The sequence below is a fragment of the Crotalus tigris genome, unplaced genomic scaffold, assembly GCF_016545835.1.
Source record: "Crotalus tigris isolate CLP2741 ecotype Arizona unplaced genomic scaffold, ASM1654583v1 scf7180000024426.592134, whole genome shotgun sequence".
NCBI classification, from domain to species: domain Eukaryota; kingdom Metazoa; phylum Chordata; class Lepidosauria; order Squamata; family Viperidae; genus Crotalus; species Crotalus tigris.
Genome location: NW_024100593.1, coordinates 1,802 through 28,989, shown reverse-complemented (window position 1 = coordinate 28,989; position 27,188 = coordinate 1,802). Strand labels below are relative to the sequence as shown.

The 27,188-nt window shown below is 46.2% G+C and overlaps 1 protein-coding gene across 1 annotated transcript; it reads left to right on the top strand.

Annotated features, from left to right (window-relative positions):
• Positions 1-457: 457 nt before the first annotated feature.
• Positions 458-26,921, top strand: LOC120302162. Its single transcript, XM_039330189.1, has 8 exons — positions 458-533; positions 5,004-5,301; positions 6,033-6,174; positions 7,380-7,404; positions 17,113-17,305; positions 22,553-22,644; positions 24,759-25,059; positions 26,593-26,921. Exons 1-8 carry the CDS (start codon positions 458-460, stop codon positions 26,729-26,731), a joined length of 1,266 nt encoding a protein of 421 aa, XP_039186123.1. The 3' UTR covers positions 26,732-26,921.
• Positions 26,922-27,188: the final 267 nt, after the last annotated feature.

Below are 27,188 nucleotides of genomic sequence, written 5' to 3'. Positions count from 1 at the left end.
TATGCTGACTCAGGCATTCTGGGAGTTGAAGTCCATGAGTCATAAGGAACGGTTGCTAGAATTGGGCATGTCTAGTTTAATGAAGAGAAGGACAAGGGGGGACATGATAGCAGTGTTCCAGTATCTCAGGGGCTGCCATAAAGAAGAGGGAATCAAGCTATTTTCCAAAGCACCTGAAGGCAGGACAAGAAGCAACGGGTGGAAACTAATCAAGGAGAGAAGCAACCTAGAACTAAGGAGAAACTTCCTGACAGAACAATTAATCAGTGGAACAGCCTGCCTCCAAAAGCGGTAAATGCTCCAACACTGGATGTTTTTAAGAAGAGACTGGACAGCCATTTGTCCGAAATGGTGTAGGGTTTCCTGCCTGAGCAGGGGGTTGGACTCGATGACCTCCAAGGTCCCTTCCAACTTTATACTATTATAAAAGAGCCGAGGTTGCCTACCCCTGTCCTAGATGGTCAACAATCTTATACTTTCTGCTGACCCTCTGCTGAACATAACTTTCCACATACCCGTGTACATTGGAACCCGTATCCCTCAGCTACTTTCCGTTCCCTATTTCTTACAGTTCCAGTCCTTACGTTCTAAATGTATTTGAAACAAGCAAGCTGAGCAAAATCGTATTAAGTAAAGTACAGTTGCAAACTGCAAAATTGAGCATAGCTCAGACTTTGGTTCAATCCTTTTCCATGAGGCCTGATTTAGTTCACCTGGGCATAGAAAAACTATAGCCAATCTTTTCGTCTTCCACAAAGGGATCAAGGAAGGGATACGAGGTGCCCCTTCCGGCTTTGTTAAGTCCAGGCTGAGCCGCTCCCGAATCAGGAGAAGGAGTTAAACCCTGCAGAGAAGTGGCTTCAGCTTGGGCCTTGTTGGGAGAAGTTACCCAAGAGAGCAGACGGGAGCCATAGATCATCAGGATGGGGAAGGCAGCGGACTGCCTGTCATTGTTTTTAATCCCTGCAAACTATTTCTCACCATGGCAGGTCAATTCTGCCCCTGTCCTGGCCACAGACAATGCTTTCTTTGAAAGCGCACCAGAGGCCATGAAGTTCTCTCTTTGTCTTCTCTTGGCAAGATACGATCAGCCCTCTGGGCACCTGGCCCACCGGGCGCTCTCCCAACCTTCCAGAGAGCTGAGCTGCATCGCTGCCCCGGCTGACAGAAGCTTGTCTGGAGCTCATTGTTGTGGCAGAGCCTGGCATTGTGGTCTTCCAGAGGTCTTGCCTGGCAGCTCCCATCAGTGGCCTGGTTGGGGGAGACGGGAGTTATAGTTTAGCCATTTGGTAGGTGTTAATTTGGAGAAGACTCCCCCCCCCCCCGTGATCGGAGTCAGTTGGTCCTCAACTGAAGGGGTAACATCACCATCATCTAATGCCTTGGTAAGGCCACACCTGGAATCCTGCATCCAGTTTTGGTCACCATGATGTAAAAAAGATGTTGAGACTCTGGAAACAGTGCAGAGAAGAGCAACAAAGATGATCAGGGATCTGGAGGCTAAAACTTACAAGAAACGGTTGCTGGAATTGGGGATGTCTAGTTTAATGAAGGACGAGGGGAGACACGATAGCAGCCTTCCAATATCTCAGGGGCTGCCCCAAAGAAGAGGGAGTCAAGCTATTCTCCAAAACTATCTGAAGGCAGGACAAGAAGCAACGGATGGAAACTCATCAAGGAGAGAAGCAACCTGGAACTAAGGAGAAACTTCTTGACAGTGAGAACAATTAACCAGTGGAATAGTTCAGTTGGTTTGATAAATGTGTACCTTAATTTACAGGCAACAAACACTAAATAGTAATTAACAGAATAACAGAATTGGAAGGGACCTTGGAGGTCATCTAGTCCAGGGCTTTTTAACCTTTTCACCCATTGTACCACTTTTAGGAAATGGCAACATCTGAGTACCACCAGTCGCTTAGCAAGGGGTCAAAAACTTGATGACCCCCCCCAAAAAAGGAAAAATCTGATGAAGTACAGGTAGTCCTCAACTTACAACAGTTCGCTTAGTGACTGTTTGAAGTTACAATGACCCTGAAAAAAGTGCCCCCCAAGCCACAGCCGAGCAAGACACCTGCCTGCCCGCCCGGCAGTGCTCTTCCTCCTGTGCGAGGTTTTCATTGTTGTGAGCATTTCTGTTGAGGATTGGCAGCGAGGGTGGGGTGGGGGGGGTGTTTGGTTTTTATTCCCCCCGTCTGCTGGGTGGTTGCAGCAGGTTTTGGCCACATGACCCTGGGACACTGACCGTCATAAATATGAATCCGTTGCCAAGCATCTGAATGTAAATCACAAGACCCTGGAGAGGCTGCAACATTCCAGCTGATCGGCGCTTCTTCTGGGCTCAGCAGAAGCACCAGGATCAGCACAGAGCCCCAGCTGGAGCCTGGCGCTGATCCTGGCGCTTCCACTGAGCCCAGATAGTCCCAAAGAAACGCTGATCAGCTGGAAAGCGGCACTGACCCTGGCGCTTCCGCTGAGCCCTGACAGCCCTGCAGCTCCAGCCGTCTCTCGCTCAGGCTTGTGCGGTGCTGCCATCAGTTCAGCTCATTCCCCTCCCCCACTACCACTTTTCTAGAATGGTTGCATACCACCTGCCAGGTGCCCATGTACCACAGGTGGTACCCGTACCACTGGTTGAAAAGCCCTGATCTAGTCATCACCAGGCTGAAAAATGATCCCCTAAATTGCTGTAGGGCTTCAGGTCAGCTGAAGTGGCTTTCTGCTGTTCCCCACTGACTCGTCCATGGGGGGGAGATTCTTGTAGGATGGGGGAGCCTACAGAGATCCAAGGGCTGTGGGGGGGACCCTGGTCCCAAACCTCCCAAGAGGTCCTCCTGCATCTTCTGAGCTGATCTGCAGGAGCCTCCCTCTCGGGGCGTTGAAGTTCCTCCAAGTGTTGGACACAACTGGATGGATAACATCAACACCATCCCTGAAGGTGAAGCCAGCCAAGCGTCGTCTGGGACCCAGAAGTCTGGGGCAAAGTGCCCTCTGGACCCCCTCCAGCACCCCACGTGCTTCCCCTTTCATGGCCCACCTGGGCTGCTTCGGGCAGCTCTCCGCCCTCCCTGTGCAGAGGATGTCTAGGCTCTGGAGCTTGCTGCTGGCTGTGGGTCTGGTGGAAGGGCTGAAGGGGACCCCGAGCTGCGTGCCTCCTCCAGGGGGTATGAAGGGGGAAGGGGGAAGCTGTGTTGTGGGGAAGTCTGGCACAAAAGTCGGGAGGGAGCTGGCTTGGGGCGGGGAACGTCCTGGCTTGAAGACCATCTCCTTCTTCTTTTGGAAGAGCCAGAAGAACTTTGGAGGGTCCTAACGAGAGGGAAGACATGTCTAGTCTAACACAGAGAAGGACCAGGGGGGACATGATAGCAGGATTCCAACACTGGAAGGGCTGCCCCAAAGAAGACAGGGTCAACCCATTCTCCAAAGCACCTGAAGGCAGGAAAAGATGGATGGAAACTCGTCAAGGAGAGAAGCAACCTGGAACTTTCCTGTAGAGCAATTAATCAGTGGAACAACCTGCCTCCAGAAGTTGTGGCTGCTCCAACGCTGGAGATTTTTTTTTTTAAAAAAAAAAAAAGACTGGACAGCCACTTGTCTGAAACGGTTTAGGGTCTTCCGCTTGAGCAGGGGGTTGGTCTAGAAGACCTCCAAGGTACCTTCTATCTATTCTGGCTGGGAGGGAGAAGGGACACCAGAGCCTTCGGTCTCTGCTTACCCCAAGCCTCAGTTCTGGTTGTCCCCTCCGCTGATTCCCCCCACCCCCACCCCAGCCTCCTGCCCTCCACCTATGTTGGGCTAACATTGTGCACCATCCCCACCTGGGACAGGTGCCCCCGAGGCCACGCCCACCTCCGTCCAGGTCGTAGGGCGGCCATCGGAGTGCCATCCTGCCATGGGTCCTGCCCTCTTTCTCCAGACAGAGGCCATCAGCGAATTGAAGGCTGACCCAATTGCAGGGGGCCCAGAGGACACCCCAGTGTAGCTCCCACGGGCTCTTCCAAGGTCCATCCCTGCCACGCCACTGCCAGGTTGCATCACCTTTGGGTCTTGGGAATGTGGACTCCTCACTTGCGGATCCTGGATCCCTCCTCCTCTTGCGTCGGCTTATTCTTCTTCCTCCTCCCCCTCCTCCTCCTCCAGGACCTCTCTAGGAAGCTCTTCCTCTGCTCCAACGCCTTCCCTGGGGTCTCGCTTTCTTCTCCTCTGCAGCCCCCTCCGGAGGTCTTGCATCAGAGCTTGGAGGAAGAGGGGCAGGAACCATCCAAGACCTTAAGAGGGGAAGGGGAAGGGTCTTCTTTGCCATGGGGTCAATAAAGGTCAATAATGTTGGGGCATGAAGTTGAGAGGGGATTTCTGGCTCTCCTCCTCCTCCTCCTCCCTTCTAGCACTGATGATGTTACCTAGTTGGGTAATGAAACGTCTGCAAGAAAACCACCCAGCTCAGTGAGCATAAAGGACCCCATAGTTATTGTCCTCCTCCTCCTCCTCCTCCTCCTCCTCCTCCTCCTCCTCCTCCTCCTCCTCCTCCTCCTCCCTCTTAGCACTGATGATGTTACCTAGTTGGGTAATGAAATGTCTGCAAGAAAACTACTAAGCTCAGAGAGCACTAAGGATGCCATAGTTGTCGTCGTCCTCCTCCTTCTCCATTCTACAAAACCTTCTAACACTGTTGATGTTACCTAGTTGGGTCATGAAACGTCTGCAAGAAAAGAGCCAAGCTCAGAGAGCACCAAGGACCCCACAGTCCTCCTCCCCCTCCCCCTCCTTCTCTCCCTCCTCACCAACTCTGCTTCCATCTAGCCCTGATGATGTTACCCAGTTGGGTCATGAAACGTCTGCAAGGAAACTGACCAGCTCAGAGAGCACCCAGGACCCCATAGTCATTGTCGTCCTCCTCCTCCTCCTCCTCCTCCTCCTCCTCCTCCTCCTCCTCCTCCTCCTCCTCCATTCTCAGTCTAAGGAATGGATGGTCAGCTAAGACCATGTCTCCCTTTGCCCCCCAGCCAGGAACTGGGCCAAGGGCCAGCCTGCCACTCAGTCCTCCACGTACCCCCAGTGGGGCACCATCTACAGCCGAGCAGGTAGTGCCGTAGATGGCAACCGCGATGGAGACTGGCGCCATGGCTCCTGCAGCCATACCCTGGCGGAGGAAGAGCCCTGGTGGAGTGTGGATCTGGGTGCCTTCTATGCCATCTCGGCCGTGGTGGTGAAGAATCGCCAGGAGTGCTGCTCCGGACAGCTCAAGGGGGCCCAGATCCGCGTGGGAGAGTGTGGGGTCAGCCACGGCAAGTGCAATCCAATGTAAGGAGCTTCCATCCAAGACAAAGTGGGGGGCAGAGCTGCTTTCTTCGCAATGGGGCCCAGGGGGAGCCCAGGGGGTGTCTGGAAGGAGAACTGGCAGCCATCCCTGCCTGGATGACATACCAACCTTTTTCTGCATGTGTGGCATGTATGGGAGGTGTGAAAAAGGGTCGGGGCTCCATAACAGAGCCACCATCTTGCCTTTTTTTTTAACCCTCCTTGGTCAAGCCACCACCTGGGATCTGTCCAATTATTTCCAGCCCAAAGAATCTTCAAGAAAAAGCTTAGAAGGGAAGGTTGAGCGATGGACATTATCTGGCCGAGCTTCTTCAACCTGGCATTCCCCCCCCCTTACACCTGCAGGCTCAGCATTCTGGGGGTTGCAGTCCCTTTTCCTAGAGGTCAGATCGAAGGGGAATGGTGCGTCAAGGACCACTCTTCAGCCAGTCGTCACTCCTCCAGGAGATTCCCCAAAGGGGCTTTTCCAAAAGGGCAACTTGACTGTCTTTTTTCCCCCTTGAAAAAGTTTCATTTCTCATCCAAGAAGCTTCTCCAGTTCTGACTGACAGGTGGGGGAACAGAAGGATTCACTGTTGGGATCTTTCTGTCGCAGTCGCTGAATTTGGGAGCTTACTTAGTTGACCTAGGACAGGTGTAGGCAACCTCAGCTCTTTTATGACTCCTGGGGTCATAACGCAAACCCTGAGTAAATTGAGTTTTTATCCCTGCAGCTGTGGGACCATCTCCAATGGCAGCGCCGGCTCCCTCAGCATTATCTGCTGCGGTGGACTACGAGGGCGCTACGTGACCGTGGTCATCCCTGGCCGGGCAGAGTACCTGACTCTCTGTGAGCTGGAGGTCTACGGCTCCCAAGTGGAGAAGGGCTGCTAGAGAGCATCAAGAAGGTGACCAGAAGCTGGCCTGGAAATGGCTCTCTAATAAAACTCCTGATTCAAGGAACGCTTTCTGGTGTCCTTCCTCAGCTGGCGGAGTTAGGCTTAGGCCCTGTTTCTGACCAATAGCCAGGGGGTCCCCTGCTTTGAACACGGGTCCTCTTTGGGGTGGCTGCTTTTTGGGGAACAGGCTGTTCGGCACACCAAGCACACGGGCCGTTGAAAAAGTTGGCCACCTATTGTGGATCTGTTTAGTTCAGTGGTTGTCAACCTTTTTAATGCCGCGACCCCCAACCGGTCGTAAGTCGAGGACTACTCAACTGGTGCAGCACCATTTGCAGAACGGGGCTTTTGGCGGGCTCAGCAGGGCAGAGACAGCCTGGACAATTCCTGTTGGCTTTTGAAAGCCAATAGAATTAGATTCTATTCAAGAGAGTCTCTTCTATTGGCTTTCAAAAGCCAATAGAATAAAAGGGAGTAGCCCAGCTAAGGAAAAGGGGGGAAAAATGGCGGACTGCGTTGTTTGGCGACCCCCGTGAAATGGTCGTTTGACCCCAAATGGGGTCCCGACCCACAGGTGGAGAACCACTGGTTTAGTTCAACATGAGGAATAAAGGCTGCCACCCAACAGGGAAAGCTGACTACCAGACCAGCCGTGTTATGTCTGAGACAGGGCTGGCAGGCAAGTGGCCTGCGTAGATGATTTTAGGTTTTAGACGGTTTTAGATTTTAAAGTTTAGAGTTTTTAGATTTTTATTTTTTACCAGTTCAAAGTTGACTCCGCCTTCCGTCCTTCTGAGGTCGGTAAATGAGGACCCAGATTGCTGGGGGCAACATGCTGACTCTCTAAACTGCTTAGAGAGGGTTGTAAAGCACTGTGAAGCGGTAGATAAGTCTAAGTGCTATTGCTGTTGCCCTTCCTTCCTTCCTTCCTTCCTTCCTTCCTTCCTTCCTTCCTTCCTTCCTTCCTTCCTTCCTTCCTTCCTTCCTTCCTTCTCATTTCTTCTTGTTCTGCCTTCAGGTGCTTTGGAGAATAGCTTGACTCCCTCTTCTTTGGGGCAGCCCCTCAGATACTGGAATCCTGCTGTCATATCATCCCTAGTCCTTCTTTTCTCTAGACTGGGCATACCTAGCTTGGCTCCAGACCTGTATCATCTTTGTCGCTCTTCTCTGCATGCTTTCTAGAGCTTCAACATCATTTTGTATCATGGTGAGTGATGCACATGTACTGATAGATATTTTAATGAGGAAATCTGAATTCTGATTGTGTAAGAGAGGGAGAAATATTATTTGCCATATTGCTGCTACGTCTACCTACCTTCATTCCAAACTCCACAAGACGGATCTCTGTAGCAGAGCTGCGTAAGTCCCTTAAATGTTTTGATCTCAGATTTTCGATCTTTCCCAGCTGACCAAAACACGTTTTTGTGTGTGTGGGCCAGTGCACACTATTCTCCAGGGGTGAGCTAACCACATATGTATACAAGGGCATTGCTGTATTGTGTGTTTTGTTTCCTTTCTTCTCTTAATAATGCCAAACATGGACTTTGCTCTTTGGACAGCAGGTGTGAACCCAGCTGAACCTTGCTTTAGATCACTCACATGTTCCTCATGTGGCTACGAAGGCATTCACGAGCACCCCATCATATTTTAATTGTATTTCAAACCGCCCAGGGTCACCTCGTAGGGGAGACGGGCAGCATGAAAATTTAATAAATAAATATGTTAACTTGCATCTGCTCATTTGAGATTCATACCAAAAGCCACCACAGTCTTAGCCTACGTCAACAAGGAGTATCAAGGTCATGTGTGAAGTGTTAATGCCACTTTATGATGCCTTGGTAAGACCCCATTTGGAACACCACATCCAGTTTTGGTCACCACGATGTAAAAAAGATGTTGAGACTCTGGAAAGAGGACAGAGAAGAGCAACAGAGATGATCAGGGGACTGGAGGCTAAAGCATATAAGGAACGGTGGCTGGAATTGGGCATATCTAGTTTAGCGAAGAGAAGGACCAGGGGGGACAGGATAGCAGTCTTCCAGTATCTCAGGGGCTGCCCCAAAGAAGAGGGAGTCAAGCTATTTTCCAAGGCGCCTGAAGGCAGGACAAGAAGCAACAGATGGAAACTGATCAAGGAGAGAAGCAACCTGGAACTAAGGAGAAACTTCCTGACAGTCAGAACAATTAATCAGTGGAACAACCTGCCTCCAGAAGCTGTGAATGCTCCAACACTGGAAGTTTTTAAGAAGAGACTGGACAGCCATTTGTCTAAAATGGTGGGTCTCCTGCTTGACCAGGGGTTTGGACTAAAAGATCTCTGAGGACCTGCCCTACTCAGTTAACCTGTAATTCTGTTTTCTGTGTTGGTGAAATATATTGGTCCTTAACTGAACCCAATGGAAGGGAGTTGCAGAACACACTCATCACACACATACATGCGTTCATACATGCATCATGGACATGTGCTCCAGCTGAAGGGTTCCCAGGCCACGCACATCACTAGCAACAGCTGAGTCTTCCCTGATCATGAATGAAAGAGCAGCCACAGTGCCCGATTTGCCTTCCAATCAGAGGGATTCCCACGGAGCTCGTTTATTTCCCATAAATGCAGTATTTGTGTAAAGGCAGCAAAGGCTGTTAAATTTATGAGTCAATGTTCTTTCTGGGTATTTTTATTGAGAGGACTAACGGGGTCTATTCCCTCCGCTGCCTCGCTCTTCCTTCAACCGCGCAGAAGTTCTTAGTTCTGGGTGTTCTTCTCCCCATCTCAGAATCCGCCTTACGGCCTCACAATCACTGGTTGTCTACGTTCTGCCAGATGCTCCAGATGTTCCCAGAGTTTCGGAGCACAATCTCACTTTGTGCCAGCAGCTCTCTGAGCAGAAAGGGCCAGCAGGAACCAAACCGTCATCCTCACATTTCCATAGTGGAACGGCTGGCCACCAGAAATTGTGGCTGCTCCAACATTGGAAGTTTTTAAGAAGAGACTGGGCAACCGTTGGTCTGAAATGATATAGGGTCTCCTGCTTGAGCAGAGGATGGACTAGTAGACCTCCAAGGTCCCTTCCATTCTTCTCTTTTCTTCTCTTTTCTTCTCTTCTCTTCTCTTCTCTTCTCTTCTCCTCTCCTCTCCTCCCCTCCCCTCCTCTTTCTATCCTATCCTATCCTATCCTATCCTATCCTATCCTATCCTATCCCATCCCATCGTATTCTATTCTATTCTATTCTATTCTATTCTATTCTATTCTATTCTATTCTATTCTATTCTATTCTATTCTATTCTATTCTATTCTGTATTTTTATTCTATTCCATCCCATCCCATCCTATTCTATTCTAGTCTATTATATTCTAGTCTAGTCTAGTCTAGTCTAGTCTAGTCTGTATTTTTATTCCATCCCATCCCATCCCATCCCATCCCATCCCATCCCATCCCATCCCATCCCATCCCATCCCATCCCATCCTATTCTATTCTATTCTATTCTATTCTATTCTATTCTATTCTATTCTATTCTATTCTATTCTGTATTTTATTATTCTATCCCATCCCATCCCATTCTATTCTATTCTGTATTTTATTATTCTATCCCATCCCATCCCATCCCGTCCCGTCCCGTTCTGTTCTGTTCTATTCTATTCTGTATTTTATTATTCTATCCCGTCCCGTCCTATTCCATTCCGTTCCGTTCCGTTCCGTTCCATTCCATTCTATTCCATTCCATTCTATTCTATTCTATTCTATTCTGTATTTTATTATTCTATCCCATCCAATCCCGTCCGTCCCATTCTGTTCTGTTCTGTTCTATTCTATTCTGTATTTTATTATTCCATTCCGTTCCGTTCCGTTCCGTTCCGTTCCATTCCATTCCATTCCATTCCATTCTATTCTATTCTATTCTGTATTTTATTATTTTATCCCATCCCATCTCATCCCATCCCATCCCATCCCATCCTATCCTATCCTATCTTATCCTATCCTATCCTAATTCTATTCTATTCTATATAGGTTAAAGGGGAAACAAAAAGAACAGCAGTGACTTCTGACTCTTTTTTGGTGCAGTAGAATAAGGTAATACCTACAGCCACAGCTTTTTTCTTTTACACAGTAATATAAACTGGCCATTTCTATAAGAACAAGCCTATCTCATCGATAAAACCCAAAACCAAAGTTTCCTTTTTGTGCACCACAAAAATACAGATGCAGTTTCCAAAATTGTTTGTGTTCTTTTCTTCAGTCAGAGCGGTCAATTTAGCCACCTCAGCTAACTCCATCCACTTTTGCAGCCCTTTGTCCATTGCGGGAATCAAAGTCTCCCCCCCCCCCCAGAATATCTTTGAAGATCATCACTTGGACAGTCATCCTCTAAATCTTCCTTTCCTCATTTTTGAAAATATGGAAACCTTTTTCCTTTCTTCCGTTTGGCTGTTAGGAATTTTTGCCTCTTTGGTGAGATCGTAAGAGAGGCATGTTAGTCTGTTTTGGCAAATAATAATAATAATAATGATGATGATGGATGATGATGATGGATGTGGCAGTGCCTGGAGACAGCAGAATAGACGAGAAAGAACTGGAGAAGATCACAAAATACAAAGACCTACAAATAGAAATAGAGAGACTGTGGCAAAGGTAAGCAAGGGTGGTACCAATAGTCATAGGCTCCTTAGGTGCAATCCCAAAACAACTGGAGCACCACTTGAACACCATCATTGGCATTGACAAATTTGCTATTAGTCAATTGCAAAAGGCGGCCTTACTAGGAACTGCTTCCATCCTGCGACGAGATCTGTAATAACATCAAACATCCACATCTGCCTATCCCAGGTCCTGGGTAAGGACTCGATAGGTAGACAAAATGCCAAATCCAGTCTGAACATCTGGCTGACTGTGCGATGATTCATAACAACAACAACAACAACAACAATAATGGTTTGTTAGCACCACTTCCAACTCACACAATTCATTTAAGAGCAGCCCCTCCTCTTTGTGGCGTGGCAACGTTTACAAGACAGCCACAAAAGAGCTGGAGACAGGAGTGGTGAAAGAGCATTAATGATCCGGAACTAAAAGTCTACAGAACTCATGAGTTTAGGAAAACAGATCTGGGAACGCTTCTAAAATGTCCTGGCTGCTCTGATAACTATTGTAGGAATAGGGACTGGTGTGTGTGTGTGTGTGTGTGTGTGTGTGTGTGTGTGTGTGTGTGTGTCCGACCTTCCTTCCTAAAATCTCATCATCTTCATCTGATCTGGCAGAAGTAGCTCTTTCAAGGCTCCCGGTCACTGTGACTTGTGAATGGCTGATCAAGGCCGCCGTGCGGAACTACGCAGAAGCTCTGAAGAAGAGAGAGAAGAAAAAGCCTTTGGCCCATATGCAGGACTCCCCAAACCATGGGGCAAATCAGAATTTCAAAGGAGAATTCTGAGGAGTCTGATAGCACCTTTTATGATCTACAACAGTTTTTTTTTTTGAAAAGCAGAACTCTTGAGCTGCAGCTTTAACAGAATAACAAATTTGGAAGGGACTTTGGAGATCTTCTAATCCAACCCTGCTCAGGCAGGAAACCCTGTACCATTTCAGACAAAGGGCTGTCCAGTCTCTTCTTAAAAACCTCCAGTGTCAGAGCACCCACAACTTCTGGTGGCAAGCAGTTCCACTGATCAATTGTTCTCACTGTCCTCCTTAGTTCCAGGTTGCTTCTCCCCTTGATGAGTTTCCATCCGTTGCTTCTTGTCCTGCCTTCAGGCGCGTTGGAGAATAGCTTGACTCCCTCTTCTTTGGGGCAGCCCCTGAGATACTGGAACACTGCTATCCTGTCCACCCTCGTCCTTCTCTTCACTAAACTGGACATCCCCAATTCCAGCGGCCGTTCCTTGTATGTTTTAGCCTCCAGTCCCCTGATCATCTTTGTTGCTCTCTGCATTCTTTCTAGATCTTTCTTTCTCGTTCTAGACTTTTCTCTTTTTTCATCTTTGGTGAGCTGAAATGTGGCAAAGAGTTACTGTCTTCCAGTCATCTCCCTTGCTTCAATCGCAGCTCTTGGCTTACAAATTTCCCACAGGACCAAAAAGCACAAATATGTAATAATCTTTGAACATTACAGCTAGAGAATCTTGCCCATCTGTTACACTGGAAAGGTTTTTATTTCTTCCTGCATTTTTATCAGTCTCATGAGTTAATTATTTCACTTAGGGACATTATGAACATGAACGTGCTCCAAAACCCCGCATTCATTAAATACTTCTAACGAGGAAGTCTGGCAATTTCGCAGCCTGAACTGCGCTTCTGAGTTGATTACGTAGGAGTGGAAGCAACTGAATTCATCGCAGGTATATTCCGAATAAGTGGCTGGAGCCAAAAACTTGTTGTCAAACCTAATAGATTGATTTCTGTTTGCAGTTTTTTCTTCTATTCGCATTAGGACCTTTCAAAGCTGGACAGAAATTTGCCCATTGCTATTATTCACAGCTTACACCGCTTCTGGAGGCAGGTTGTTCCACTGGTTAATTGTCCCCACTGTCAGGATAATTCCTCCTTAGTTCTAAGTTGCTTCTCTCTTTGGTTAGTTTCCATCCGTTGCTTCTTGTCCTGCCTTCAGACGCTTTGGAGAATGGCTTGACTCCCTCTTCTTTGGGGCAGCCCCTGAGATACTGGAAGACTGCTATCATGTCCCCCCTCATGCTTCTCTTCATCAGACTATTCAATTCAGCTGGAAGGACCTTGGAGGTCATCTAGTCCAACCCCCTGCTCAGGCAGGAAACCCTATACCATTTCAGACAAATGGCTCTCCGGTCTCTTCTTAAAAACTTCCAGTATTGGAGCATTCACAACTATTGGAGGCAGGTAGTTCCACTGGTTAATTGTTCTCACTGTCAGGAAGTTTCTCCTTAGTTCCAGGTTGCTTCTCTCCTTGATGAGTTTCCATCCGTTGCTTCTTGTCCTGCCTTCAGGCATTTGGAGAATAGCTTGACTCCCTCTTCTTTGGGGCAACCCCTGAGATATTGGAACACGGCTATCCTGTCCCCCCTTGTCCTTCTCTTCATTAAACTAGACATACCCAATTCCAGCCACCGTTCCTTATATGTTTTAGCCTCCAGTCCCCTAATCATCTTTGTTGCTCTTCTCTGTACTCTTTCTAGAGTCTCAACCTCTTTTTTACATCGTGGTGACCAAAACTGGATGCAGGATTCCAGGTGTGGCCTTACCAAGGCATTTAGATGATGGTGATGTTACCCCTTCAGTCGAGAGTCTGACTTGTGGTCTCTCCCCCTCTTCCCATCTTGTGCTCCTTCTTTGAGTCCTTTTTTAAAAAGTTTTTTATTAATAAAATAGTTAAAACAAAAAAGGACATTTTTTTTGTTTCTTAATTGCTTCAGAAAGTTCCAAAGATGTTATCTCTTTGTTCAACAAAGTTTTAAATTCTTTTGGAACTTTCGGTCGGTCAGCTGTTTGCAAATACTGTACAATTTCCTTCGTTCTGATACATTATATTACCTTCTGTGTTGCAAAGTTTAGTAATCCTCTGTTCGTTATTGTGTTTTTTAATTTTATAGGCCAGCCATCTCCCCGGTTTATTGGCGTTTTCAAAAAATTTCTGTTTAGTACGTTTTATCTGCTGTCCTAGTTCTTCCTTCCCAATAATGTTCATCTTATGTTTAATTAGATCTATTTGCTGTTTCAACTCACGTCTTTGTGGTTCCTTTTGCAAATCTTCCTGAACTCTACTTAATTCTTCTTCTAAGTGTCTTAGTCGTTGTGTTTTAATTTTGTTTTCCCTGGCCATATAGGAAATTGCAGCGCTTCTCATATACGCTTTGGCTGTATCCCATAAGTTTTGGCAGTTCGTATCTTCCTTTTTATTTGTCTTGAAAAACAGGCCCATTTGTTCTTCCAATTTCAGTTTAAATTCCTTATGTTTTAGGATTGCCCTTTTCAAGGTCCATCTCCTCATTCTTTTTTGCCCTTTCCATCTAATTCTAATTGGATTATGGTCAGCCCAGGAGTTTGTATCGATTACAATGTCCTCTACCTCTAAATTTAAGTCTGCTGACATCCACAACATATCAATTCTGGACCATGATTGATGGCGTCCAGAGTAGAATGTAAACTGTTTTTTCCTAGATTCCTCTCTCTCCATATATCCTGATATTAAGCTCATCAGCCATTTTTAGGAATGTATCAGGTATTGTGCCTCTAGTTCTTTTTCTATTCTTTCCACATTTATAATCTAGATGTCTATCCATGATTGCGTTATAGTCTCCCCTTATACATATGTTATCATATTCCAATTGAGTAATAATGTTGTGTAGTTTTTTTGTAAAATTGTTTCTGTCCCTCATTCGGGGCATAGATTCCCACAAGAAGAATTTTCATTTTATTCAAAATTATTTCCACAATTAAAATTCTGCCTTTGTCTTTATAAATTTGCTTTGCCAAAATTTCCTGTTTAATATATGCTACAACTCCTCCTTTCTTGTACTGTGAAAGTGCCACAAACATGTTCCCCAACTTAGGGCAGTTTAATAAATATTGATATTGTTGTTTTATAATGGACTTCTTGTAGCATAATTATATCTAAGTTCATCTTGTTGAATTTATTTAAGAGCTTTTTCCTTTTTATTGGAGAGTTGAAGCCATTAACATTAATGGATATGGATTCAACACCTTTTTTCCCTCCTTATCTATGTTTAGATCTAGTTATTATTGTCCGCCTACTCTAGACTCTTGAGGTTGTAGATCCTTTCCTTTTTCCACTATCCATCTTGTTGGTCTGGCCTCTTTAATTGCTTTAGGTCTATCCTCATCTTGTTTCCCTTCGTTTTTCCCATTGTTTATATCCTCTCTAATCTCAACCCGCTTTCCTTTAAGGTGCATTTCCTTTCCTTCAACGGCCTGGGCTGCTATTTCTCCTTCCTGTCTTGCCTCTCTTTCAACTAAATGTTCCTCACCACCAAAGTTTTTCCTATAAAATTCCTCTGCTTTATCCACTGAATCTAGACGGAACCTTCCGGGGTCAACCATCTAAAGTTGATATTTTTTTCTCGTCAATTTGAGAGTTATTTGTTGGTAGGGTCTTCTCAAATCTCTCACTCTTTTTGGTACTTGTTTGAGAACAATCAATTGTCTACCTCGGTACTCCAGAGCATCATGTCTAGCCCGGAATAGTATTTCATCTCTAATGGATTTTTTAATAAATTTAACATGTACTTCTCTGGGAAGGTTGTGCTGTCTTGCATAGTTTGTATGTATTCTATAGGTCTCATAGTTTGTATGTATTCTATAGCCATCTCTTCTCTGCTGAACCCCAAGGCCCTGGCTAGTATATCTGCCATTATTACTGGAAGGTGTTCACCTTTCATCTCACATACATTTTGAAACCGTAGGTAGTGAGCGGCTTTATCAAGTTCCAGGGAAATCACTGTAGATTCTAGTTCTTTGTTAGCCTGAACTAGTCTTTCGTTCATTTCATTTACTCTCTGCTCTTCTCTATCCATCCTTTCCTCCATTTCCAACTATTTTTCTTCATTTTTCATCATCTGCTGATGGAAAGATTCCAATTTCCCATCCATTGAACTGATTTTGTCCTTAAGTTCCCCTGTATCATTTCTTACTTCTCCTATTTCTTTTTTTTAAATCTTCATGATTTTTGCACATTATCTCTTGCATTGCTTGCAACATTTGTCGCAAGTCTCTAAATGAACTCGTCCTATCTCTTTGAGCCATTTCTTCTAGCGATCTTTGCCTGGCGGGGCTTGGTTCCAACAAATGTCGTCTGCGTTGTCTGTTTCCTCCCTATTCCAACCCTTGTAAGATTGGGGATACTAGACATTTTTCTCAATTCTCCAAGCCACTTCTTTGAGTCTTTCTATGCTCTGTCCGGGGTCAGCTTGGATGATGTCCAGCCCCACCGACTTCCTTGGCAAACTCCTTTCCTTTCACCACGAACTCTCCCCAGCATAATTGCTTTGTCCAGTGATTTTGCATGGCTGGGGAACTCTGAGAGTTGAAGTCTACGACTCTTAAAGTTGTCAAGTCTGGGGCTTTGGAGACCCCTGGTTCAGCTGATGCATCCGAGATTTTTGAAAAGTCGACTTTGCTTTTGATCTATTTTTTTTTTTAGCACTAAGCAAATAGCCCCAGTGAAAGGATGGCCCTATTCTATGCATAATATGCAGAGGTCTTGTAAAATCCAATCTCTCTTTCTCTCTCTCTCTCTCTGTGTTTGTGTATGTTTTTTTCTCTCTCTTTATGTGTGTGTTTCTCTCTCTCTCTCTCTCTCTCTCTCTCTCTCTGTGTGTGTTTGTGTGTGTTTTTTTCTCTCTCTTTATATGCGTATTTCTCTCTCTTTCTCTCTCTGTGTTTGTGTGTGTTTTTTTGTCTCTCTTTATGTGCGTATTTCTCTCTCTCTCTCTGTTTGTGTGTGTTTTTTCTCTCTCTTTATGTGTGTGTTTCTCTGTGTGTGTGTGTTTGTGTGTGTTTTTCTCTCTCTCTTTATGTGCGTGTTTTTCTCTCTCTCTCTCTCTTTCTCTCTCTCTCTCTCTCTGTGCGTGTTTGTGTGTTTTTTCTCTCTATGTGCGTCTCTCTCTCTCTCTCTCTCTCTCTCTCTCTCTGTGTATGAGAGAGAGGGGGGGGGGAAATCAATGGAGCATTTCAAATCTTACCAAAGTTATGCCTCCCATTTGGGGACAGATTCAGATCTAGAACTGATTAGTGCCCACTCACTGATTTTAATGCTTCTTGTGGGCTTGTGAGCTGGGCGGGAACGCAGCGTTTCCTGCTCCAAAACCGAGTGTCATTTCATCCATAGCAGCAGAGTCAACACCACTTTAGGACGGGCCACGGTGGTGGAAACAGAGGAGAGGAGACCGTATTTGGTGATCGATCTTGTGGCAAAGCTAGACCTGAAGCTCCACCTGAGTTGGGACCTGGCCAACTCTTGCTGTGGCCCCCCCCCCTGATTGGCTTGGACCTCCCCAGGAGGAAGGGGATAAAACCAGGGCTGGCCAGAGGGAGGTCCAGGGCTCAGCTGAAGCACCTGTCAGGTGGAAAGAAGCTGTGGTTGCTCACCCTCCAGGAAGGAACATCCAGACCTTTGGACATCGCCAAAGAAGGTGAGTGGTGGGGAAAGAAGGAAAAACCAGCCACCGAGTGACCGGCTGAAAAAGGGCGGGGTGGGAATTATGGCCTGGCCTGAGAAAGTGGGCAGATGAGAAAGAGACGGCAGTAAACCCACCTTGGTTTTTTCAATGGGATTCGGCGAGGCCAGGTGAGGAAAAAGTCAGAGGATCCATTTCAGGAATGCTCTTGGTGGTCCTCTGGGAGAATGGCGGGACCTTGAAATATGTATATATAGAGATTAGGAATTATAAGTATGACGAGGAACAAATTGTTAGGATTATATATACTGGAATGACACGTTATGTCCTTTTTTGTTTTAACTGTTTTATTAATAAAAAAACTTTTTAATAAAAAAAAAGAAGCAACAGAGGGAAACTAATGAACTAAGGAGAAACTTCCTGACCGTGAGAACAATTAACCAGTGGAACTGCCTGCCTCCAGAAGCAGTGAATGCTCCAACCCTGGAAGTTTGTAAGAAGAGACTGGACAGCCATTTGTCCGAAATGGTGTAAGGTTTCCTGCCTGAGCAGGGGGTTGGACTCGATGACCTCCAAGGTCCCTTCCAACATTATTATTATTATTATTATTATTATTATTATTATTATTATTATTATTATGGATCATCGCACAGTCAGCCAGAGGTTCAGACTGGATTTGGCATTTTGTCTACCTATCGAGTCCTTACCCAGGACCTGGGATAGGCAGATGTGGATGTTTGATGTTATTACAGATATTGTTGCAGGATGGAAGCAGTTCCTAGTAAGGCCGCCTTTTGCAATTGACTAATAGCGAATTTGTCAATGCCGATGATGGTGTTCAAGTGGTGCTCCAGTTGTTTTGGGATTGCACCCAAGGAGCCTATGACTATTGGTACTAACCTTGCTTGCTTTTGCCACAGTCTTTCTATTTCTATTTGTAGGTCTTTGTATTTTGTTATCTTCTCCAGTTCTTTCTCGTCTATTCTGCTGTCTCCAGGCACTGCCACGTCCACTATCCAGACTTTTTTGTCTTTCTTATCGACAATTGTTAAGTCTGGGGTGTTATGTTGCAGGTGCTTGTCTGTTTGAATTCTGAAGTCCCAGAGCAGTTTAATTTTATCATTTTCTATGACTTTCTCTATTTTATGATCCCACCAGTTTTTGCTTACAGGCAAATGATATTTTTTGCAGATCTTCCAATGCACCATTGTTGCTACTTTCTCATGCTGCTGCTTGTAGTCAGTCTGTGCAATCTTCTTTCAACAGTTTACCAGGTGGTCCACTGTTTCTTAAGCTTCTTTGCATAGGCGGCACTTACTGTCTGTTGCTGTCTTCTCAATTTTGACTTTATATGCATTTGTCCTTAAGGCTTGGTCTTGTGCAGTCAGAATTAGTCCCTCGGTCTCTTTTATTATTACTATTATTATCGATCATCGCACAGTCAGCCAGATGTTCAGACTGGATTTGGCATTTTGTCTACCTATCGAGTCCTTACCCAGGACCTGGGATAGGCAGATGTGGATGTTTGATGGTATTACAGGTATCGTCGCAGGATGGAAGCAGTTCCTAATAAGGCCGCCTTTTGCAATTGACTAATAGCAAATTTGTCAATGCCAATGGTGTTCAAGTGGTGCTCCAGTTGTTTTGGGATTGCGCCCAAGGAGCCTATGACTATTGGTACTACCCTTGCTTGCTTTTGCCACAGTCTTTCTATTTCTATTTGTAGGTCTTTGTATTTTGTTATCTTCTCCAGTTCTTTCTCTTCTATTCTGCTGTCTCCAGGCACTGCCACGTCCACTATCCAGACTTTTTTGTCTTTCTTATCGACAATTGTTAAGTCTGGGGTGTTATGTTGCAGGTGCTTGTCTGTTTGAATTCTGAAGTCCCAGAGCAGTTTAATTTTATCATTTTCTATGACTTTCTCTATTTTATGATCCCACCAGTTTTTGCTTACAGGCAAATGATATTTTTTGCAGATCTTCCAATGCACCATTGTTGCTACTTTGTCATGCCGCTGCTTGTAATCAGTCTGTGCAATCTTCTTGCAACAGCTTACCAAGTGGTCCACTGTTTCTTCAGCTTCTTTGCATAGGCGGCACTTACTGTCTGTTGCTGTCTTCTCAATTTTGACTTTGTATGCATTTGTCCTTAAGGCTTGGTCTTGTGCAGCCAGAATTAGTCCCTCGGTCTCTTTCTTCAATTTTCCTGCTCTTAGCCATTGCCAGGTTTTATTATTATCTGCTTTCCCAGCTATTTTTTTCATGTATTGGCCATGTAGTGCTTTGTCTTCCCATGCCTCTATTCTGTTCTTCATTTGGTCTTTCTTGTAGGCCAGTTTGGTCTCTCCAGTAGTTAGTAAGCCTTCCTGATATACTAATTTCAGTGCATCTTCATCATTGTTCTTCAGATATTCTTCCAAAGCCATTTTTTCTTCTTCAACCATCTGATGTACTTGTAGCATTCCACGCCCACCTATTTGCCTTGGTAGATAAAGTCTATCAATGTCACTGCGTGGATGAAGGGCGTGATTCATTGTCATTATTTTTCTGGTCTGCCTATCCATTGCTTTTAGTTCTGCTTGAGTCCAGTCCACTATTCCAGCTGTGTACCTAATGACTGGGATTGCCCAGGTGTTGATTGCCTTTATGGTATTTCCTCCATTGAGTTTGGATTTTAAGATCTTCTTCACTCTCTTGATGTATTCACCTCTAATCTTTTCTTGACTTCAGTGTGCTTGATGTTGTCAGCTTGAAGGATACCCAAGTATTTGTAGTATTCTTCCTCATCCAGACTCTTAATGTTATTTTCGTGGGGCATCTTGATTCCTTCAGTTTTCACTATTTTTCCTTGTTTGATAGTAAGTGTGGCACATTTGTCCAAGCCAAACTCCATTACAATATCTTGGCTATATATACGGACAGTGTTGAGCAGCGATTCTATTTCAGATGATGTTTTTCCATACAGCTTCAGATCATCCATATAAAGGAGGTGGGATAGTCTAGCAGATGTTTTTGATGTTTGATAACCATGTCCTGAGTTATTCAGTATTGTTGACAGAGGAAACAGTGCAATAACAAATAGTAATGGTGATAATGAATCTCCTTGAAATATTCCTCTCTTGATATTAACCTCTCCCAGCTTCTCACCATTGATCTGCAACTGTGTCTTCCATTGTGCCATCGATCTTTGCACAAATTTTCTGATGTTTCTACTGACTCCTGTTATTTCTAGGCACTTGATTATCCAGTCATGTGGCAGAGAGTCAAATGCCTTTTTGTAGTCAATCCATGCCACATTCAGGTTGGTCTTCCTTCTCTTGCAGTTTTCCAAGATCATTTTGTCTATTAGGAGTTGATCTTTTGTTCCTCTGCTATTGGGGCGGTTTCCTTTCTGCTCAGGTGGAAAGAGATTGTTTTCAACTAGATGCTGTTGTACTGCATCAGCTACCACACCAGTTAGTAATTTGAAAGTTGTTGGTAAGCAGGTAATTGGCCTGTAGTTACCTGGTGTTGCCCCTTTTGCTGGATTTTTCATTATTAGGTAGGTTTTCCCAGTTGTTAGCCACTTTTCAATTTCTCCTCCTTGTAGTATATTGTTGAATTGCTTGGCAATGAGTGGGTGTATAACAGTTAGATGTTTCAACCAAAACCCATGCAGTTCATCTTCACCTGGTGCTGACCAATTTTTGATTTTCTTTGCTCTTTTTTCTACCATTTTTGTTGTTATTACTAGTTCTTTCATTTCAACTTCTGTTTTATTTGCATCCACCTCTTTTAACCAAGCTGCATCCTTGTTGTATTTCTTTGGGTTATCCCATATCTGCTTCCAGAATTGCACTGTTTCTTCCTTGTCAGGTACTGACTGATTCCTTGCAGTTTCTCCATTGATGGATTGGTAGAAACGTTTCTGATTGGATTGAAATTGGAGGTTCTGCCTATAGTTTGCAATTCGAGCTTCATATCTACTGATTTTCCTGGCTATAGCTGTTATTTGTTGCTTTATTATTTCCAGTGCTTCCTTGATCTTCCTTGTTTCTAAGTGGTATTTCTTGATTAGGTATTCTTTGGTCTTCTTGTTCTTCAGCTTCTTTTCTTTCATCTGTTCTAGCTTGCTTGCATGTGATCTTAACTTGCTGATCTTATTTTCTAGTCTAACCTTCCATTTTTCTGGTGCACTGTTTGTTTGTTTTTCTTTTTTGTTGATTTTGCATCCCAGGTATTCTGTTATAACTGCAGCTGTGCTGTACATTAGTTGGTTTGTTTCTTGCAGTGAATTGGTGCTTATACTTGCTATTGCAGTATTTGCATCTTTTAATGCTTGTGCTAGCTGTTTCTTTGGAACAAGCTTCAATGCAGGCAGCCTTATTCTGTTGTTTTTGTGCTGTTCTAGATGCTCAGTTATTCTTTGTTTCAATTCTTTTATTTCTTTAGTTAGAGGGTTTTGTTCTTCCTGAGGAAGAGGTGCCTGGTTTCCAAATGAGAACAGTTGTATATCTCTGCTGGATTCCTTCACTGCCAACTCCCCTGGTTTGCCTCTACATTCTGAATTACTTCTTGTAAGGCTTTGATTTCTTTGCCCTGGGTAAACCTTTGCAGTTCGTCTAATTCTGTTTCTGTAAATACTTTATTTCGTGTTATAAATCGGCGTTGATCTGCTAGTCTCTGTTCTGTTATTTCTGATTCTGGATGTTGTTCTTTCCAGAATTGGTGCATTCGTTTTAGATATCCTCGTCTTGTTGGACTTGATCTGTAGTAACAGATCATTATTTCTTTGTTTTCCATCACTGTGTATCTGCGACGGGTAAACACCTTTTCTTCCAGTAGTTCTGCAGCTGCTGGCCCTGGTTGCTCAGCCAACAGTCCTGAGTCCTGTAACCCATTTTTCACCAGATATCCAGGAACTCCAATATCTAGCGCGGACCTTGTTAACCCGGGCGACGTCCGAGCCGGTATGGCATTCTGAAATTTACGTCTCACCATATTTTTTATGGGAGAGACACTCTTTGTCTGACTCCTCTGATGAGACCTGTCCAGTATGGTTGAACCTCTGGCATAGCTCTCATCTTCCTCAGAGTACACAAGCCCCACAACCACGTCAAGGTATTATTATTATTATTATTATTATTATTATTATTATTATTATTATTACTATCTCCAGCCTCCCTTTGGGTCCAAGGCCAGGCCTGATTGGGGAAGCCAGCTGCCCATTGTTCCTACGTGGCACTGCCACGTCTTTCCTGACCTCTCCCTTCCTTGCTTGCAGGATGATCGCTCGCCTCGTCTGGGGATGTCTGCTGGCCGTGACCCTCTTGGCAGGCCCTGCAGCAGCTCAGAGGTGCAGACCCTTGCCCACCGGTAAGAACCACCAGAGGACCTGCATGCGTGGCGTGCACAGAGATATCGTTGTAATCCTGGCCATTCCAAAGCCTCCTTAGCCCCCCCCTCCCAGTCTCCTCTGAGCTATCAGGTGCTTTTTCAAAAGGCAAGTGGACTTTCTGCTCTTCCTGGAAGACATTTTGCTTCTCATCCAACTGAGCTGAAGGAGAATTTTGGATGGGAAGCGCAACTTCTCCAAGGCAAAACAGAAAGTCTACTTGCCTTTTCCAAAAGCACCTTTGGGACAACCCTGACCTGGAGGAGGGAGAATCGCCACGGACATTCAGCAGCCTCCAACATATTTGGGACCGTGCCCGGTGGCTTGACAGGAAGAACAGCCAGAAAGTGCCACAGGATCCTTGAGAGACCTCCTCAGAACCTAGATGACCTCCAAGGTCCCTTCCGTTATTCTAATCCAGTGTTTCTCAACCTTGACCATTTTAAGGCATGTGGACTTCAACTCCCAGAATTCCACAGCCAGCCATGCTGAGGGGAAAGGGAGAGGTTTCCAAGCTGAGCCATGCTGGCTGAGGAATTCTGGGAATTGAAGTCCACCGGTCATGAGGGGACCATAGTTCCCCCATGCTGGCTCAGGAATTCTGGGAGTTGAAGTCCACAAGTCATAAAAGAGCCAAGGTTGCCTACCCCTATCCTAAGTCCTCCTGCTCTAAGCGGTGAGCCTCCTAGACCAGAGGTAGCCAACCTGGGCTCTTTTATGACTGGTGGACTTCAACTCCCAGAATTCATGAGCCGGCCATGCTGAGGGGAAAGGGAGAGGTTTCCAATCTCAGCCATGCTGGATCAGGAATTCTGGGAGTTGAAGTCCACTAGTCATGAGGGGGGCATAGTTCCCCCATGCTGGCTGAGGAATTCTGGGAGTTGAAGACCACAAGTCATAAAAGAGCCAAGGTTGCCTACCCCTCGTATAAGGTCTCCTACTTTGAGCAGAGGTCCCTTCCAGCTCTATGGTTCTACGTTCTATGATGCACCTTCTATATTTTTCTATTCCACAAACACCTACCATGCAACATTTAGGGTTAGAACTGGGGAGATCAATACCAATAGCATTTAGCAAGAACACGTAGACTTATATCCCACTTCACAGGGCTTTACAGCCCCCATCTAAGCGGTTTATAGGGTCAATATATTGTCTCCAGCAATCTGGGTCCTCACGACCTCGGAAGGCTGGAAGGCTGGAGCTGGTCAGAATTGAACAGCCGAACTGCTGTAGACTGTAAGCTGGCGTGGGGGATGGTGTAATTGCCGACTCTGCTGGGCCAACTGGATATTTGCTCTCCTCAGTGTGCCCAATCAGAGACCCACGGGGTCTCCAGTGGTGCAATCTCCCATATCCATCACGTATGTATTTATACCCAGGGATAAATCTCACCGACAAAGATGATTAGGGGACTGGAGGGTAAAACGTATAAGGAACGGTTGCTAGAATTGGGTATGTCTAGTTTAACGAAGAGAAGGACAAGGGGGGACATGATAGCAGTCTTCCAGTATCTTAGGGGTTGCCCCAAAGAAGAGGGAGTCAAGCTATTTTCCAAAGCGCCCAAAGGCAGGACAAGAAGCAATGGGTGGAAACTAATCAAGGAGAGAAGCAACCTAGAACTAAGGAGAAACTTCCTGACAGTGAGGACAATTAACCAGTGGAACAACCTGCCTCCAGAAGCGGTGAATGCTCCAACACTGGAAGTTTTTAAGAAGAGATTGGACAGCCATTTGTCCAAAATGGTATAGGGTTTTCTGCCTGAGCAGGGGGTTGGACTAGATGTCCTCCAAGGTCCCTTCCAACTTTATTCTTATTAAAAACCTGCTAAATGGCTACTCAGTTGAGGCCGCATTGAATCTATGGTGAGGATGTCCAGTTCTTCTCAGGACAATTTGGAGAAGGAGGAAAAAGAGGGCCAAGGGGGGGGGTTCCTCCCCCAATAGCAAAGACACGGAGCATTGCACTCTGCTCACTTCTCTCCACCCCTTTCTCCACCTTCAAAACTCCCCCCCCCAGTCCCCACAAAAAGGGGGCCCTGGGGACTTTGCACCTTTGCTTCTTCTTCTCCTCCCCCCCTTCTCCCCCCCCCCCGCAGGTGTAAAGGGAAGAAACCTGGCCTGGGGGAAGCTGGCCCAGCAGTCGTCCATACACCAGCATGACATCGTTGGCTCAGCAGACAAAGCCGTGGACGGGAACTGCAACGGGGACTGGTACAACAAATCCTGCACCCACACCAAGAAGGAGAAAAACCCCTGGTGGTACGTGGACCTGGGAGAGTCTCATAAAATCTCCGTGGTGATAGTGAAAAACCGCGTGGACTGCTGTGGCGAAAGACTGTATAGAGCTGAGGTCCATTTAGGAGACTCTCTGAAGGACCACGGCAGGTCCAACCCTCGGTAAGTTGACTGGAGTCCTTAATGCATCCCCAACTGAGCCGAGGTGGCGCAGCAGTTAAAACTGCAGTACTGCAGGCCACTTTAGCTGACTGTGTTCAGCAGGTCAGCGGTTCAAATCTCACCGGCTCAAGGTTGACTCAGCCTTCCATCCTTCCGGGGTAGGTAAAATGAGGACCCAGATTGTTGGGGGCAATGTAAATATATATATATACATTGCTTACTGGTGTACACCGCTTAGAGAGTGCTTGCACTTAAAAGCAGTATATAAGTCTCATAAATAAATAAATAAATAAATAAACAAACAAACTGGGGTCCTCCAGGGGTTTGGGGCCTCCCACGCCGAGAACCCACAGCCAGTGTGGCTGATTTTGGGGTGCTGTGGAGAAGGAGGTGCTGACTTTGGCCTGGGGACCCAGGTGTGGTGACTCCCTTGCTGTGGAGATTGGGAGGTCAGCTCCCTCCCCGCTGCTCCAAGAGACAGGGAAGAGCCTGACAGTGGCATGGAGGCCAGCCCTTAATCGAGCAAGTTCTGGTCTCAATTAGGTTTTTTTTGGGGGGGGGGTTCTGTGTGAATGCCACCTGATTGTTCGTTTTTGCTATCGTTTCTGTTAGAAATCTAGACAACGGGCTCCTTCGGAACTGGGTTAAGCTCCTGATAGGAGGCCACCTCTGCTGCCTCTGCTTGGATTTTGTACAAAATTCTGGTCACTGCACCTCAGAAAGAGGCCCTTGATGTGGGGAAGGTGCCCCCGAAGTCTTTTGAGCTACACTCCGATGTAAAAAAATAAACCAGCAGAGGGAAGTGGCAAATAAAGGTGGCAACAGAAGAGAATATTTGCAGCTTGGGGTTTCATGACCCAACTAGGTCACATCGTCAGTGTTAGAAGGGAGGGGGTTTGCAGAGAGGAGGAGCAGGAGGAAGAAAAGCTGTGGGGTTCTTGGTGTTTTCTGAGATTGCTTTTTTGTTTGCAGACGTTTCATGACCCAGCTAGGTAACATCATCAGTGCTAAACAGAAGTGGGGTTTGTGGAGAGGAGGAGGGGGAGGGGGAGGGGGAGGAGGAGGAGAACTGCGGGATTCTGAGCTTGGTGGTTTTCTTGTTTCATGACCCAACTAGGTAACGTCATCAGGGCCTGGTGTTGCCTGATCCTCCCTGATGATGTGACCTCCTTTGGTCATGAAACACCTTTAAGAGACCCACCCAGCTCAGAGAGCACCAAGGACCTCACAAAGAAAGGTGGACACGATCACGGTATTTCACTTAGAGAAACTGTTGCACGAGGGAGCTATCAAAGTATGTTTTTAGGAAACCACACCCCGGGGAATCCCTTCCATTGGTCTTCCCTTCCAATTCATCAGAACATGAGGAGGCACAACACCAGAGGCAGCAGAGGACGAGAGGTCTGGACTGCTACTGAAAGGGGGCTGCCCTTGAAGATTTGGGGGGGCTGTGTTCTCAGGGTGAGCTTAGGGGGACCGGTAGGTGGGGGCCAGGAGGGCTGCTCTCCTAACATGACCTCTCTTGGCCCACAGCTGCGGGACTATCCTGAACACCAGCCCGGGCTCCATCACCACCATCTACTGCAATGGGCAGCGAGGCCGCTACGTCAGTGTCCACTTACCCAGGGTGGACTACTTGACCGTCTGTGAAGTGGAGGCCTACCGCGCTTAGTAGCCACGCCGGACGTTGGGGGAGATCAACGCTCCTCCTGCAAAATGTGAAATGCTCTCCAAATAAATCCCGGTCAATAGGCTAAAGAGGCATTCCTCCGCTTCTTCCGAGTCTTGGTCACTCAAGGGAGGGGAGAGTTGCCCCCTCCCCTTCTGCAAAGGCCAGGCCATCTGCTGGTAACCAGGACGGAAAGCCCTTTGTGGGAGGTGGGCTTCTAGGGTCTCTCCCCCACCCCCCTGGCTGTCCTTCCCAGCAGGAACCCAGCATCCAGTCACTCCTGGCCACAGCCGACTCCCCCCCCCTTTCATGGAAGCCGCCCAGAGACGGGGCTAAGATGGGCAGCTATATAATTCTTTTCAATACATTCCTAAAACTCCAGTCTGTGATTACATGTTGGCAGGTGCCAGTCTGTTGATGCAACACACACACACACACACACACACACACACACACACAC

Bases quoted from the DNA above. Each gene is read 5' to 3' on its own strand.
- LOC120302162 (XM_039330189.1), top strand. From the start codon at position 458: ATGGTCAACAATCTTATACTTTCTGCTGACCCTCTGCTGAACATAACT. The intron at 5,302-6,032 runs GTAAGGAGCTTC...TTATCCCTGCAG, and splicing joins CACGGCAAGTGCAATCCAAT to CTGTGGGACCATCTCCAATG. The intron at 17,306-22,552 runs GTGAGTGGTGGG...CCTTGCTTGCAG, and splicing joins TTTGGACATCGCCAAAGAAG to GATGATCGCTCGCCTCGTCT.